Source organism: Kwoniella shivajii, chromosome 8 (assembly GCF_035658355.1).
Source record: "Kwoniella shivajii chromosome 8, complete sequence".
Lineage (NCBI taxonomy): Eukaryota > Fungi > Basidiomycota > Tremellomycetes > Tremellales > Cryptococcaceae > Kwoniella > Kwoniella shivajii.
The window spans coordinates 143,722-158,166 of NC_085915.1; the positions used below are offsets into that span (position 1 = coordinate 143,722).

Here is a 14,445-nt window from a genome sequence, read left to right on the forward strand (position 1 = left end):
ATGATTGAAAAGTACATAATCGACTGATCTTCGTAGTTGTTATATAACCTTGTAGTTGTTTTCTTTAGGAGTCTCTTTTTGCTGAGGAATGAACGTCCAAACTTTATGCATGCATCTAGGACAACTTATCGTACAGTGGGGATGTGTAAATGCCAGATGTAATCATATACCTGACACTGAAAATGCCAGTTTCTTACCGATGGCTGGACCTATCAGTAACAAAATGGATAGTATCAGTCCATGTCTTTGATCGACTGAAAGTCAAGTCACGTATCAAGCGAACTCAACATACCTTGTGTTGTCGTTCCGCTAAACATCAAGATATCCAGGAAAATCAGCGCCGACATCGATGGATGATAGTAAATGACAGAAGACGGAGACATACCCTACACCTATCCAAATTCCATCGATTTCCTCAATTTTCTGTATCAGAGGTCGTCTATTTGGTGTCATGGGTGATGACCACTCTGTTTGTGAAAGTACAAGAGCCCCGTTTGAAGGTTGGAATTTCGGTGACAGGTTTGAGATGAATGATTGAAGATCGAGATCCTCCGATCGGTTCAAAGGCGAAGGCGAAGGTGAAGATGAAGGTGAAGGTCGAGAACTGTGTTTTTTTTGTAGTGAAATCGATATTAGTGATTTGTCTTTGGCTGTTGATCTCTGGAATGGCCTCGATGGGTTCTCTTGAAATCTCTTTCATGGTGTATTACCCTTTATGCAAAAAAAGGAAAAGTAGGAACGAAACCCACATGATCAAATTACCATCCTCCTTCACAATCATCTCAATTTCCCTATCATCCACTCTTTCATTCCTGGTCTGACCATTATTATTGTTATCTGTTAAAACACCACAAACAACACAACATGGATTTATCTTTTCTCTAGGTTTGATAGTTATTCTTTCATATTTCCTGACATCGACATCGATGTTGGTTTCTATACCACCTAAAATAGTTTTAAGCAATTGAGAAAGTTTTATACCGGGTGATAAAATTAGTTTATCCGTTGGTATGTTAACGATTTCTTCTACTCCATTAACTACCCTTGTCACTTTAACACCAGTTACTCGTTTGGTTGATGTCTTGTTTGTACTCGATGTCAAACTTCCATCCGTTTCATTACCATCTGCTTTTGAGCTTGATGAGAATGCAGTACCCTTGCCTGCTTCATCATGTGTCACTTTCTCATCCGATCCTACACCACTACTCGTTGTGATTGAAATAGCTTTTGCAATGAGTAAAGTAGCTCCTGGATGACTCAAAAATAAACCACATAAATGTCTTGTCAATTTCGACGGTTGACAGTATCCTGTTGAACTTGAATCGCCTTTACGTCTCACTGACGTCGACGATATAGTAGGTAAGAAAGAGAGTGGATCCGAGGTTGAAGATGAAGATGAAAGTGCGGATGATGGGGACGTTGAGTTGGAATTCAATTTGGCCGTCTGATCGATTATTTCAACATCCTGAATTAGCATCATATCGTTTGCTAGGAACAGGATTCTAAGAGGTCATGATAGACGTGACTCACATACAGATCAATTTCTCTATGACCCCAATTCGAATCCCCTTGATATTCCTTTGATAGCTGCTGATGTAATTGAAATCCTCCATTTGATAATTCTATACAATATCGAATGCTCAGCTGATCTGTACGGGCATACTCATGACTTGACGAGTCTACACTGAGGAATAAAGACATAATCACTAACCTTGATTTAGGTTACTCGATTCTCCTTCCTCCTCCTGTCCATCGCCAAATTCATGTTTGTTTAATAAACCACTACTATATCCACTACTACCCGTGCCGACATTAACCTCTTCTACCAGAGTGATACTGCTTTCAGGATGTATATTCTGATTTCTAGTAAGATAATACGCTGTTGATACGCCTATCAGCCCAGCTCCTATTATCACTATATTCGCTTTCGCTGGTGTCGAATTGGGATCGGCGGATCTTGACATCTAAAGAAAAGTAGTTCGATTTTGGCCGGGACTTTGGTATTTCGATAGTTTTTAAAGGCAATTAGTACAGAGTGCTTTTACTGTATGCGCTAAAGTCGATTCATTTGAGAGTATAATTCAAGACTATAGGGGAGGATTATGGCGTTGGTTTGGAATCAATCAATACCATTCCTTATATATATCAGCCCGTATATGGGAATTTGGTTCCATTCTACATTCACATAGTAACTTAGTGATGGATCGATCATGTATTCATCTGATTCATATCTGAGAACGCCGTGACAAACAGATCATCATGACTGTGCACATTTACTATCATCAATAGTGTACAAAGTGAGTTTCTAGTAGGGATATATCAGGGAGGAGATCGAGATCGGATACCAAAATAAGTGTTTATCGAGATTTCTAATATTATTATTATTATTTTCAAGTGAAACAAGAGATTCAAAATACTTGATGACGTTTGATTTTACGCCCCCCCTTTTTCTCTGATGATTGGGATTGATCGATCGAAGCTTGTACCTTTGTTTTTGATCTGCGGTGCCCCTCCTCGGGTGGGATCCACGTGGTTATCATGTATCATCGACATCAGGAAAGAGGCCCCTTCTTCCCTTGCAAGTCACTCTCCTCTCGCTACAATTCTCATGCAGTCGGTTCATCACTCCTTCACCTTTGATTAACGTGGTGATATGCATCTTTTTGCTATTTGTAATCATTCCAAATGCAATGTCGTGCTTCTGTTGGTCTGTTTAATTCGGGAATTGGCTTACAAAGATAAGTTGACTCAACTCAGACGATAAATGTATCCTGTGACGTCACGCTTATCAATCCCCCCACCCCACATAAACCCCCCTCTGACAATATATAAATATCTATATAAATGATATATCCCCTTTTACCTTCTTACTCAAGCTAGATACCTACTTGTCTGATCTACATACTATCAACTTGAAGATCAGCTACTGCATACCAGTGAACACACAAAATGTTATACTCTACTCCTCCCTTTGAACCTACAATCAAACTTGAACCTTTCAAAGTGTCCATCCCAGATAAAGATATCGAAGAACTGAAAACCTTTATAAAGTATACTAGAATACCTAAAGAGACTTTTGAGAATATAGATGGTCTGAAGAAAGGGTTTGGAGTAGATAAGAAATGGGTAGAGGAGACGAAAGAATATTGGTTGAATCAATATGATTGGCAAGTTCATTCATAATACATTACATACACAGTTATCAAAACGAGATGACATGATCAGTATCCAAGCTGACATCGTATAAAGGAGGAAAAACGAATCTCGTATCAACTCACAACCTGCTTTCACCACTACAATCAAGAATAAAGATGGATTGGAATATACAATTCATTTCGCAGCTTTATTCTCTGAAAACAAAAATGCTATTCCAATCATATTGAGTCATGGTTGGCCAGGTGCATTCATCGAGTTTTTGAGTTTAATGGAACTCGTGAGGAAACAGTATAAACCAGACGAATTACCGTGAGTCTCCACACTTTTTTCTGGCTGAGAGCTTATATTTCCCTAAACCTCTGAACCGTCTTTGCGCATCCTTCCATCAATGTGACCATAAAATGAACAACTAATTTCTTTGATATACATCAGATATCACTTGATCTTCCCTTCAACATCAGGTTTCTTGTTCTCTTCTTCTCCGCCTTTAGATCGTGAATTCTCTTTGGATAACGTAGGTTATCTCTATGATCAACTCATGAAAGGACTTGGTTTCGGAGATGGATATATCGCACAAGGTGGTGATATTGGAAGTCATATCACCAATGAGCTAGGATACGGTCATAAAGCGTGTAAAGGTGAGTGTATGATCCAAATTCGACATGTCATCTAGCTCTGAAATCACGGAGACGCAGAATCAAACTGTGGGAGGAATAGTAAAGATGTGGAGAGTGCCATTTTGACTTTCAACCCCTCAGAGCTCTTCTGCATCTTACGTGACCGTATTTTGAGCTTACTTGAGTCTATTCCCCGATCCCTAGCGATCCACTTGAATATGCGAGCATTCTCATTACCACCAGCCGGCACCCCCGAAGCGTCAAAACCGCACGGTTTGGAAGAATTCATCGAATCAAATCAACCTTTCGGATATAATCTAGAGCACGCAACTAGACCTTCAACCATAGGTTTAGTGGTAGGAAGTAGTCCAATCAGTTTATTATGTTGGATAGGTGAAAAATTCCTAACTTGGTCAGACCAAGATCCATCTTTGGAAACCATATTAACTTTTATCAATTTATATTGGTTCACTGATACTTTCCCTTCGAGTATTTGGAGATACAGATATGTGAGTAGAGTCTTATCTCACATTCGATGATGGTGATGATGATGATGAACTAATTTAATGTATCTTGTGAAACTTGCGTTCCCGTTGATAGGGAAAAGGGCCATTGAGACACATCAAATCTGCCGAAGATGAATACATGTCAAAACCCACTGGATATAGCTATTTCCCTAAAGAAATAACACCTGTACCTGTACATTGGGTTGAAAAAGTCGCCAACTTGGTTTGGAGTAGGGAACATGAATCCGTAAGTCAATCAAATCATACATTTTATATCAAAGGAAAGGAATGGACAGGATCCCGTTAAGACTCTCGTGTGCATGTTTATAGGGAGGTCATTTCGCTGCTTTGGAAAAACCAGAAATACTCTGGGCAGATGTAGAAGATTTCGTTAAACAAGTCTGGCCAACTGTCTCTTCCAAAGAATGAACACTTTGCAAAATACTCAAGTGGAAAAGTGGGAAGATGAAGTAAAGATACGAGATGTCTGTGTACAGTTACAGCATAATATGAAAATCAAAAAGAGCCGTTTCAGGATTCGTATAATTGTGTGTGCGACAAGCTGGGAATATATATATATATATTAATAATAAGTTATCGATGTAGTTATGTTACCTTTTACCATTTTACCTGTTACAGTCTGTAGTCGATTTATTACTGAAATCGTAATACTAACATAATCGGGATCCCAATCACCGGGGTGGTACCAAAAGTCTCGTTCCACTCCAATTTGGTCCACAGCAGGAAATACATGCACCTTGTCGAGTACAACGTCTGGGTTACACACGTATGCTCCCACCGTCACCGCAATCTGGCACCTTAGTGGTCCTTGACAAAGCATCAGTGAATATGCAACATGTTCAGGCCACGTGGTTCGCACACTGTCCTGTTCTTCCTTTTCTTTGTTTATGCTTTTTATAACCCACGTGTTTTGCCCTGAATCCCCCTAATACCAAATAAACATGGAAAAAATGGGCCCGAGCGGGATTGTTGTTGTTGTTGCAGACCAAAACACAGCCTCGCATCTCAATTGAACCATTCTTACTTGTTATTCGAACAGCACATCTCATCCATTGCGTCTGACATAGACGATTGGTATCTACAAGTCGGACCATCTCCACCACCATCGAAAGACCCTTCCCATTCATTTTGATAATATCCTATAAACGAGCAAAGACTACCTAGAAAGTACCCAAAAAAAAGAAAAAGGTCGAAAATGAAATTGTCATTTGGCCTTTTAGGTCTTTCCCTCTTATCGCTCACTTCTGCTCTTCCAAAGATAACAAGGACGGGCAAGTATCTGTATGATGAGAGTGGAAGTAGGTTTTATATCAAGGTGAGTCGTGACTCGACTCGTCCTACTTGGAATGTGTTGACTGATCTTTGACCATGAATCGTTTTCAATTGTAGGGCGTAGCATATCAACCTCAAGGCGAAGTTGCTGAAAGCTCAGAAGCTAACACTGCCAAGTGAGCATATCACCCAGTCATATTCTTGACGAAAAGTAGTGCCTACTGATCTGATTCGTTGCCTACAACTCAGTGGTGGATTTCCCGAACCGTGCGTATTCAGTAAATGTTTGCCACTTGACTTTACAAACTGATCATGTGCATTGCCTTATAGCTCATCATATCATGACCCTCTATCATCTCCACAAAACTGTACAAGAGATTTACCATACTTGAAGCAGTTAGGTGTTAATGCAGTCAGAGTATACTCGGTAAATAGTAGTTTGAATCATGATGAATGTATGTCCACATTCAGTGGTGCTGGTATATACGTATTGTAAGTTTCTTAAACCCTCTTTTATCCATTTGGAACACCTGCTGCATACATGTAACCTAGAAGACCTCCCTGTGTAATATATATGCTGACACTCAATCAAAATACCTGCTTATAGACTAGACGTATCGCTTCCTCTCAATGGATCAATCGATCGATCTTCCCCTTCTTGGTCAACCAATTTACTGAACGAGTATATAACTACCATAGACGCTTTTAGAAATTACGATAATGTGCTGGGTTTCAACATTGGAAATGAAGTTATCACTACTAATGGTAACACCAATGCTGCCCGTGAGTTTTACTGGATATGTCGCATCGAAAGAGGGTTATCGCCAAGAAGACTTGGCAAGGTGGTAGGGAAACGGGGCAATGGATACTTCGATGGAAGTACTATCTACTGTACAAGTCAGAGATATTTCCGCTGGCGTAAAGCAGGATGACTAAATCCAAGAAGTGGGATATGGAATCAAGCGAGGAACACGTGAAGAGGAGAAACACTTGCTGATCCTTCCTATCTTTCCCTTCATAGCGTACGTCAAGGCCGCCGCCAGAGACATCAAGGCATACCTCAAATCAGTCAGTTCATCGGCATTAGTAGGATACTCGGCAACAGATGGAGACGCAGAGTTCAGAAACTCCTTGGCTGAATATATGACTTGCGGCGGTGATTCAATCGCTGTTGATCTATACGGTATGTCAAGCTTAATATCTTCTTGACTCAAAAAGCGGTAATTACCAAGAGCTGACATTACCGCTAGGTCTGAATAACTATGAATGGTGCGGAAATGAGAATTATAACTCATCCAATTGGAATACGATCGTACAAGGATTCCAAGATATCCCTGTTGCTACTTATATGTCTGAATTTGGGTAAGTTGAAATTTATTGCGGCATCGGGATTTGGACACACAACTGACAGCGACAATTTTGCAGATGTATCACAGCCCCTCCTAGATTATGGACAGAAGTAGCTTCATTGTTCAGCTCTCCCACGTCGGATGTCTTTAGCGGTGGTGTCGCTTTCAGTTATTTCCCAACTTCCGATGGTGAGTCATTCGGGAACAAAAAATGTAGCACGCAGCTGACAGAATTAACAACAGGTTATGGTATGGTCACCTTTTCCGCCGACGGGAACACGTGAGTCGTTTAATGCGAATTTGTTTCAAAAACAGCTCATTACTGATCGGAAATGATGCGTCTCAGTGTTACAACCTCGGATGACTTTACCCGACTCTCCACTCAATACAATGCCACTGCACCGCCCAACTCACCGGCCCAATCATCGGTGACAGCAGGTCAAACCGATTGTCCATCTGAATCAGCAACTTTCATCGCTTCAAACACTTTACCACCGACTCCCAATGAGGACGTATGTAATTGTATAAACCAGAAATCTTTGGCTTGTTTAGTACTCCAAAAAACCGCAAATTCACCTACGATCGTCGGTGACTTACTGAAGTGAGTGAACAGCATACCTAGTTTATTGATCTGTCATGTCCGATCGTCCGGAATCGAGCTGACAACCCTCGCAAATCATCAGTTACGCATGTCAACTCCTTGGATCATCAACCAATGGATCTGCTTCATGTGATCCTATCGGTGGAAATGGTACTTCCGGCACATACGGACAATTATCATATTGCTCCCCGGCTATCAAATTGTCTTATGCCATGTCAGCGTATTACGAATTCAATCCTATAGAGTCGTCGTGTGATTTCAGTGGTAACGCAACCTTGAGTCCCGCTCGTAAGTTGGAACTTGGCATTTTACATATCTTTGATCGAAATGTCATACTAATATGCGTTCTTCATAGGACCAAACACCGCTCAAGATGCATCTACAGCCGCCTCACAATGCTTGGCTCAAGAACCTTCAGGAGGTGTCTTCACTCCTTCGGCAGTGTCAGGTAGTGGAGCAAGTCAAACTGCTTCTTCTGCACAAAGTGGAAGTACAACAAATTCAGCTACGACTTCAGCTCGTACAAGTTCAGCTTCATCATCTGGGAATAATCAATTCACATTGGGCATGGGAGGTGTGTGGGGTTTCATGGGCGTCCTAGGTGCGGCTGCAATAGGGGGATTAATGGTTTTATGATCCGATCATGTGCTGTATTGTAGCAGTGGAAGGGAAACTTCATCTCACATAATCATGCTCACTCCCTGTAGGGATGTTAATATAGTGTTTTCGTTTCAAAAGGACAATTTTCTCATCTGTTTTCGTCTCTTGTTCTTACATAGGATGTAATGCATTTGAGCTATTATTACGACAGATTTATGATTTCGAGATGTGAAAGCAATGATTCGCTGGCAGTGGATTTCCAGGTTTTTGCAGCTACAGGATCTTTGATGTCGTATTTTCATAAGCATCTCTCAACACCGTCGGCCATCAAGGTTAACTCGCCAAAATTTCGGTCATCGTCGAGTCCCAAGAAATGTATTATCTTTCAAACTAGATATCTCGACTGAATGTCAATCCAATAAATACGAGTATCTAACAGCACAAGCAAACAGACAAACAAGATGACATCTCCCACAACGATAAATAAGTTGATCGCATCATTACATCTAATACCTCAACGTTTACCCACCTACTCCTTTTTCTATCCACTATCAATCGCCCCGCTTCTTACCCCGAATCTGTACTCCAAATATCCGTTTTTCAGCATCACTAGAGAACCAGATGGGATCAGTGTCGTGGCTACTTTTCCCCTTGGAGAAAAGGGGCTTGAAGTAGATGGACAAGTTAGAGGTTTGGTTGAATTAGGTGACCAAGATGCTGGAAGATGGTTCGGACCATGGAACGCAATCAAGATCAGAGGCCCCTTATATATCGGTGAGTATAAGGGAATATAACCATGGTGGGAAAACACTCGAGAAATCTAATACTTTAAATACACTGATATATCCATCAAAATTAAGGTTTAACGGGTATTTTACATGAATTTCTAACTCCTTTGAGAAAAGCACAAATTAACATATACGCATTATCCACATGGTAAGTTTTACTCATATCTATATTTCCATAATCCATAATCCATAATCCATAATCCATAATCTAGTCATCTAGTACAAAGTCTCCCCAGTCAGATATCTGAACCCTCCACCGCATCAAGTCTGTACCATATAAATCTTTGTTACATTCTGCCTACCTGATGAGGTCACACAATGCTAAAACCGACATTGCAGGCCAACGGATTATATCCTCGTACCATCGGATAGACTCGATGAAGCGTTGAAAGTATTGAAAGATGATGGATGGCAAATCGTAGAATCCACAGAACGTATCGAGGAAATCTCAGCTTTGAATACTTCCTAAGAATATCGAATGGACTGATGGTCACAATCAAGAAAACGCAATCGGGTTTCGATAAGATCATAAGAAGAACTAGATCAGGCTGTTGTATTGTAGACTTGAGTCTACGTTGTATTGCATGGATTAACTCTCTCCTTTGAAGAAAAAATCAATGACGATGCCATGTCATTGCTCTCTCGGAAGGTGATTTTCTCATGCAAATTATCTAAACGAGACTGTTGACAACGAATTTACATATCTGAAAATTATTAAACGTAATATTCCACTTTCCTTCCCAAGACTTGTTCTTCCACCTTTCCTTCTGCTGTCTTCCGATTATTATCGTCTTTCCATTACCCTTGTGATCAGCAAACGAAGTCCGTGATTTCGATTCGAATCGATTTGAGACATGACTTGACTCACATAACTCGTGTCCTGTTCTCTTGATTCGTTCTCTCAGCCATTCATCTTGTGTTGGTGCTCTGCCACCCGCATCGATTCTATCCTGGAATGAGTTCTTTCCTCTCGCTTTAATCAGTGGGGATTCCCATATAGGGTTCAATTCTAGATTTCTTGCTGCACGAGCGAAATGAATGAGGATATATCGAATGATATTCGCTTGGTCTGGAGGCGGTCGGATTACTCGATGTCTCGTAGCTTTGAATACGCCTCCTGTGAGGACTAATGACAACCAAGATCAGTCACTTGATACCGTTACAGTATCGGGGAAATTCCACGAGAAGGCAACTTACACTCGAGAGCATCCGCAGTATTGACAACCACTACAAACGATAATTCAGCTCAACTTTCACCACTACCAACAGGATCCACAATATCTGAAAGATGAACTGACCAGCTCCTTCTACATGTTTCACCCATCGCCATTGATTGTCCGGTGTCAGGATCTGAAGAGCTGAGATTGGTTGAGAATATAACAAGGATACCGTATTGTCTGACAGACAATATGGTCAGTTCATGTAAAAATCTGATACTTCCTGTACCAGGTTTCGGGAAGAAAAACTCACAATCGGTATGACCTTTTGACCAGATTCCTTCAGTTGCATTTTCATCTTTTTCTGATCTGGGAAAATAACCCATTAACCTTTGACAAGCAGCTCCTATAGTACCGTTATGATCATGTAATCCCCATAAATAATCTTCTGGTAATTCCAGAGCCAATGAAACTAATTTCAGTATTCGGTAAACTACATATTTGTAAGTATGTTCGGCGAATGCTTTGATTTCAGGAATAAGCGGTAGTAGTTTTTCAGGATGTTGATGTCCATCTTCGATATTTTCAAATGAAGAAGATTCAAGATTATAATGCTATTATCAATCATCAATTATCAATTATCAATTATCAATCATTAATCATCGATTATCAATAAAGCAATCACATACCTCTATATTATCAGGTGTGTCACTGTCTCTCTTCCATATCCCTCTTAATTTATATCCTTCATATGATCCTTGATCAAGTTTAGCTGCAAAAGGAAGTTTTTCCTCGTGAGGAATACCATTTATAGCATATTGTGCAATTGCCAAATTACGTTTCATAGTCTCATCTGATATACCCGTACCAGTGACGAACAAGAAACCGTCGACTGTCAGAGCTTTCTTTGCAGCTGCAATTAAAGTCTTTCGTATTTCTGGATTATTTGAATCAAGGAGTGTCAGATCGATAGTTTCAAGTTCTGCCCAAGATACTTCTTGTCCGAATATGTCATTATCAGCTGTGTACTTTGTATACGAATGTAAAATCTGGTGACGAGTAAAGTTGGACTTACAGTTTTCCTTCGTTACGGGTGGCTCTTTCCAAGGGGGAATTTCAACTCGTTCCTTGAGCCCGTGTTTGAGCGTGTCCGTAACAACAACTGATGGTGTGGTCTCGTATACGGCAGTAGGACTCATACTTGCTGATCGTTACTATCGCTGTAACGAATAGCGAATAAAAAGAGATTATTGATATTTATCTGTGCAATACCGATATGCATACTTCTGCTTTTGTAATGGCTTCTCCATGATTGTAAACAATCATATATGATATCATGTCAGTCATTTCAGTCAGATACCTGAGTCGCGAGTGGTTTTTAGCGTAGATGGTGTCAGATGTCGAGATAATCACGCGATCGCTAGAGTATTTTAGCACTTGCTCTGGCAGATAATCGGCTTTTTAGACGAATGGATAGTACTAGAGCACTAAGAATGGAGAGTTGTATCCAAGGCACCTTCATATGACAGTGCTTCTTCTCTTCGATCCTCATTTCCTATTCGCGCTAGTAATTGATTTTCTCAGGCAATCAGAGTTTAGTGTTGTGAAGAGTATAGCTATACGTGATAGCGAAGATGTCATCAAAGGTGTGATCTGTGATGTGATTCAGAACGCGATACAAGATGTGATATAATCTCTGACTATCCTCGCTGACCCGGAAATTTAAAGTGAAAAACAGCAGACATCTTCAAAACAGCCATGGAGAATAAAGTCAATTGAGACTGATTACATTCTTCTCAAGCTGCTTTTCCTAATAGAGCTGTAAAAGAGCTGTAACACCATGACATCAAACACTGAAGGCGAGTACAAGGTCACTCAGAAGAAGGGTAATCCATGGTATTACTACCTATGGGATTCATTTGGTAAAGAGCCGAACGGTCAGTGTACAGTAGAGCAAGACAACGACGGGTTTCTTCGATGATTGACTGACGCTTTGGTTTAGAGAGACGACTGTTGGTAAGACTCGATCTGTCTTTACTCGTCTTTTCGACTCTTGGCTTGATCATGAGATATATAGATCAAACTAATTTATCCACAGCTTGTGAGTGATTGACAATCTGTTACAAAAGTTACAAAAGACTTGTGAATCCGATTCCCTAATTCGCTGATTCACTGATTCGTATCTTAGTTGTTAGTGGGATGAAGTAAGTGTGTGCTCACTGCAGGACATATGAGTTGATAAGTCTGACACGTCGTGAGCAACAGAGAGGATTTGAAGATGTTTGGTTTGGAATATAATTACTGTAATACAGCTTGGTCTGTGTGAGTTGACGTGAAGTCTGAGCTCATCGTGTCCTCGCTAAGCCAAAGACATTCCGATAGGGGCTATGTAATCGGACAAATTCCAGGTAATATTTTGTTGAACAGAGTATCTCCCCATTAGTCAGTCCCGTGCTAGATTACACAAGTCATATCCGACCGGCTGACGGAGACGATAGTGTGATCTTTGCTCTCGAGTTCGGATGGTCCATCATGACGTTGTGTACTACATGGGTCAAGAATTGGCATCAACTGGTAAGTTAACTAATGAACCTAGTACAAGGCGTGAATTTTTCAATTGATATCATTATCCACTCAGTGCTTCATTCGATTCATGGTTGGTCTTTTTGAAAGTGCATATTATCCAGGTTTACGTGAGTTGTCAAAGGGAAATGCGATTGGTCACACCTGCTTACGAGTAACGTTGAATTTTTAGTATTCCTAATCGGATCATGGTATACGAAAGATGAGTTGGGTAAGAGATCAAATATCTTTCAAGCTGCAACAGCAGGTGGTACATTGATATCAGGAGTGATGCAAGGAGGTGTATATAAAACGTTGAATGGTAGAAATGGTATATCAGGATGGAGATGGATTTTCATCATCGACGCAATCATTTCAATACCAATAGCTATATCTGCTTTTTTCTTAATACCAGATTTACCTTGGAAGATAAAACCTAATTGGATTTTCAAAGACAAAGATTTAACCTTGGCTAAAATCAGATTAAACAATGTTAATCGACAAGGACCTAGATCTGATGGATTAAATAGGAAAGCATTATGGAATATAATATCAACATGGCATATTTGGATTTTTACCGCTGTTTATAGTTGTTATATATTTTCTCAAAGTAAGTCTAAAATCTTCTTCACACATTTGCTGATACTGATACTGATGATGATTTTGGTACATTTCGATACCTACCAGATCCTCAACAATCCATGTCGTTCTGGCTCAAATACTCTAAAGATCCTCTATATTCTATTCCACAAATCAACTAGTGAGTCGTGAGACATTTACTGGAACCTTCGATACTGCTACTAACGGTTCACTAGTTACCCATGTGGTATTTGGTCAACTCAGATTATATCTGCTCTTGGTTTCGCTTGGATCAGCGATAACGTATTGAAAGGTAGAAGATGGCCACCTTTATTATTAGTAGCGGTAAGTCACATATGTATCTGCGAGAATATCTATTTTGGTATAAGTAAGTCATGAGAAGATGCTGATTGTGTCTGTTTTCAGCTTTGGCATTGCATCGACTGTGCTCTCCTTGCCGGTCTCCCAGTGTATGCGGATAATAGAGCTAGTCGTTGGGTATTATACTATTTGTCAGGAGTGGTGAATTGTACACCCGGTTTACTGTATGCTTGTAAGTCAAATGTAGTAGTAGCAGTATCGATGTATATCGGATTCATAGAGCTGATCAATTGCGGATCGTCTTGCAGGGTGCAGTGAGATTATAGGGGAATCTTCAGAGAAAAGAGGTATCGTCATGGGAACTTTCAACTCGGTCGCCTGTGAGTTCTGAATGCGATTATTAATTCTTCTTCAAAAGTTTTTATCGCGATACTGATAGACATGTCGTATGTTTGTAGTCTCGTTTAACGCTTGGTTACCTTGTAAGTTGTCGTTTCTCATCGAAACACCAAAAAGTGAAAAAAGAAAAAGTCTGACATGACCATGCTCATGTAGTATTACTATTCAAGCAGACTGAACAGCCTTATGTACATAAAGGTAATATAGCAGCATCAGTGGCTACCGGATTACAATTCGTTGGTATTTTAGCTATTCTATACTTGTCGACCAGAGATCAGAGGGAAGCAGCTGCGGCCTCGGCTGTCAATGAGAATAATAAAGTAGACGGGACTGAAACGCCTAATGTGGGTTATGGAGGATATTGATAGAAAGGTTTAAGATTAGTCAAATCAACTATGTGCATACAAAATAGAACATCGATACAAAAGATAAATTACGTAAACTCAAACACCGCGTTGTGCGATTCACCGCGGAGAAATCAAAAAACATTCAAAAAACATTTTTGATTTCCCCTCCC

At 40.2% G+C, this 14,445-nt stretch overlaps 7 protein-coding genes across 7 annotated transcripts; 5 read left to right on the forward strand and 2 right to left on the reverse strand.

The window, feature by feature from the left end:
- Positions 1-162: 162 nt before the first annotated feature.
- On the reverse strand, positions 163-1,964 carry IL334_005822 (uncharacterized protein; the record flags this gene model as incomplete). Its single annotated transcript, XM_062937529.1, has 6 exons — positions 163-209; positions 293-309; positions 386-604; positions 750-1,465; positions 1,531-1,622; positions 1,712-1,964. 6 exons carry the CDS (start codon positions 1,962-1,964, stop codon positions 163-165), a joined length of 1,344 nt encoding a protein of 447 aa, XP_062793580.1.
- Positions 1,965-2,949: 985 nt separating this feature from the next.
- On the forward strand, positions 2,950-4,708 carry IL334_005823 (uncharacterized protein; the record flags this gene model as incomplete). The annotated part of the gene is made up of 6 exons (XM_062937530.1): positions 2,950-3,167; positions 3,250-3,465; positions 3,589-3,794; positions 3,978-4,282; positions 4,374-4,526; positions 4,610-4,708. The coding sequence occupies 6 exons, from the start codon at positions 2,950-2,952 to the stop codon at positions 4,706-4,708; spliced, it is 1,197 nt and encodes a 398-aa protein (XP_062793581.1).
- Positions 4,709-5,495: 787 nt separating this feature from the next.
- IL334_005824 (uncharacterized protein) lies at positions 5,496-8,158 on the forward strand (the record flags this gene model as incomplete). The annotated part of the gene is made up of 12 exons (XM_062937531.1): positions 5,496-5,615; positions 5,690-5,748; positions 5,822-5,839; positions 5,903-6,064; positions 6,180-6,355; positions 6,594-6,755; positions 6,823-6,934; positions 6,998-7,110; positions 7,165-7,201; positions 7,268-7,522; positions 7,605-7,810; positions 7,878-8,158. The coding sequence occupies 12 exons, from the start codon at positions 5,496-5,498 to the stop codon at positions 8,156-8,158; spliced, it is 1,701 nt and encodes a 566-aa protein (XP_062793582.1).
- A 425-nt stretch (positions 8,159-8,583) lies between these two features.
- IL334_005825 (uncharacterized protein) lies at positions 8,584-9,379 on the forward strand (the record flags this gene model as incomplete). The annotated part of the gene is made up of 3 exons (XM_062937532.1): positions 8,584-8,896; positions 8,983-9,058; positions 9,250-9,379. The coding sequence occupies 3 exons, from the start codon at positions 8,584-8,586 to the stop codon at positions 9,377-9,379; spliced, it is 519 nt and encodes a 172-aa protein (XP_062793583.1).
- Positions 9,380-9,624: 245 nt separating this feature from the next.
- Positions 9,625-11,266, reverse strand: IL334_005826 (uncharacterized protein; the record flags this gene model as incomplete). Its single annotated transcript, XM_062937533.1, has 7 exons — positions 9,625-9,701; positions 9,779-10,036; positions 10,108-10,137; positions 10,209-10,307; positions 10,381-10,681; positions 10,757-11,061; positions 11,143-11,266. The coding sequence occupies 7 exons, from the start codon at positions 11,264-11,266 to the stop codon at positions 9,625-9,627; spliced, it is 1,194 nt and encodes a 397-aa protein (XP_062793584.1).
- A 641-nt stretch (positions 11,267-11,907) lies between these two features.
- IL334_005827 (uncharacterized protein) lies at positions 11,908-12,275 on the forward strand (the record flags this gene model as incomplete). Its single annotated transcript, XM_062937534.1, has 3 exons — positions 11,908-12,004; positions 12,070-12,168; positions 12,256-12,275. 3 exons carry the CDS (start codon positions 11,908-11,910, stop codon positions 12,273-12,275), a joined length of 216 nt encoding a protein of 71 aa, XP_062793585.1.
- A 70-nt stretch (positions 12,276-12,345) lies between these two features.
- Positions 12,346-14,293, forward strand: IL334_005828 (uncharacterized protein; the record flags this gene model as incomplete). Its single annotated transcript, XM_062937535.1, has 11 exons — positions 12,346-12,389; positions 12,450-12,509; positions 12,566-12,641; positions 12,706-12,760; positions 12,823-13,239; positions 13,317-13,389; positions 13,445-13,553; positions 13,635-13,761; positions 13,838-13,909; positions 13,988-14,011; positions 14,085-14,293. The coding sequence occupies 11 exons, from the start codon at positions 12,346-12,348 to the stop codon at positions 14,291-14,293; spliced, it is 1,266 nt and encodes a 421-aa protein (XP_062793586.1).
- Positions 14,294-14,445: the final 152 nt, after the last annotated feature.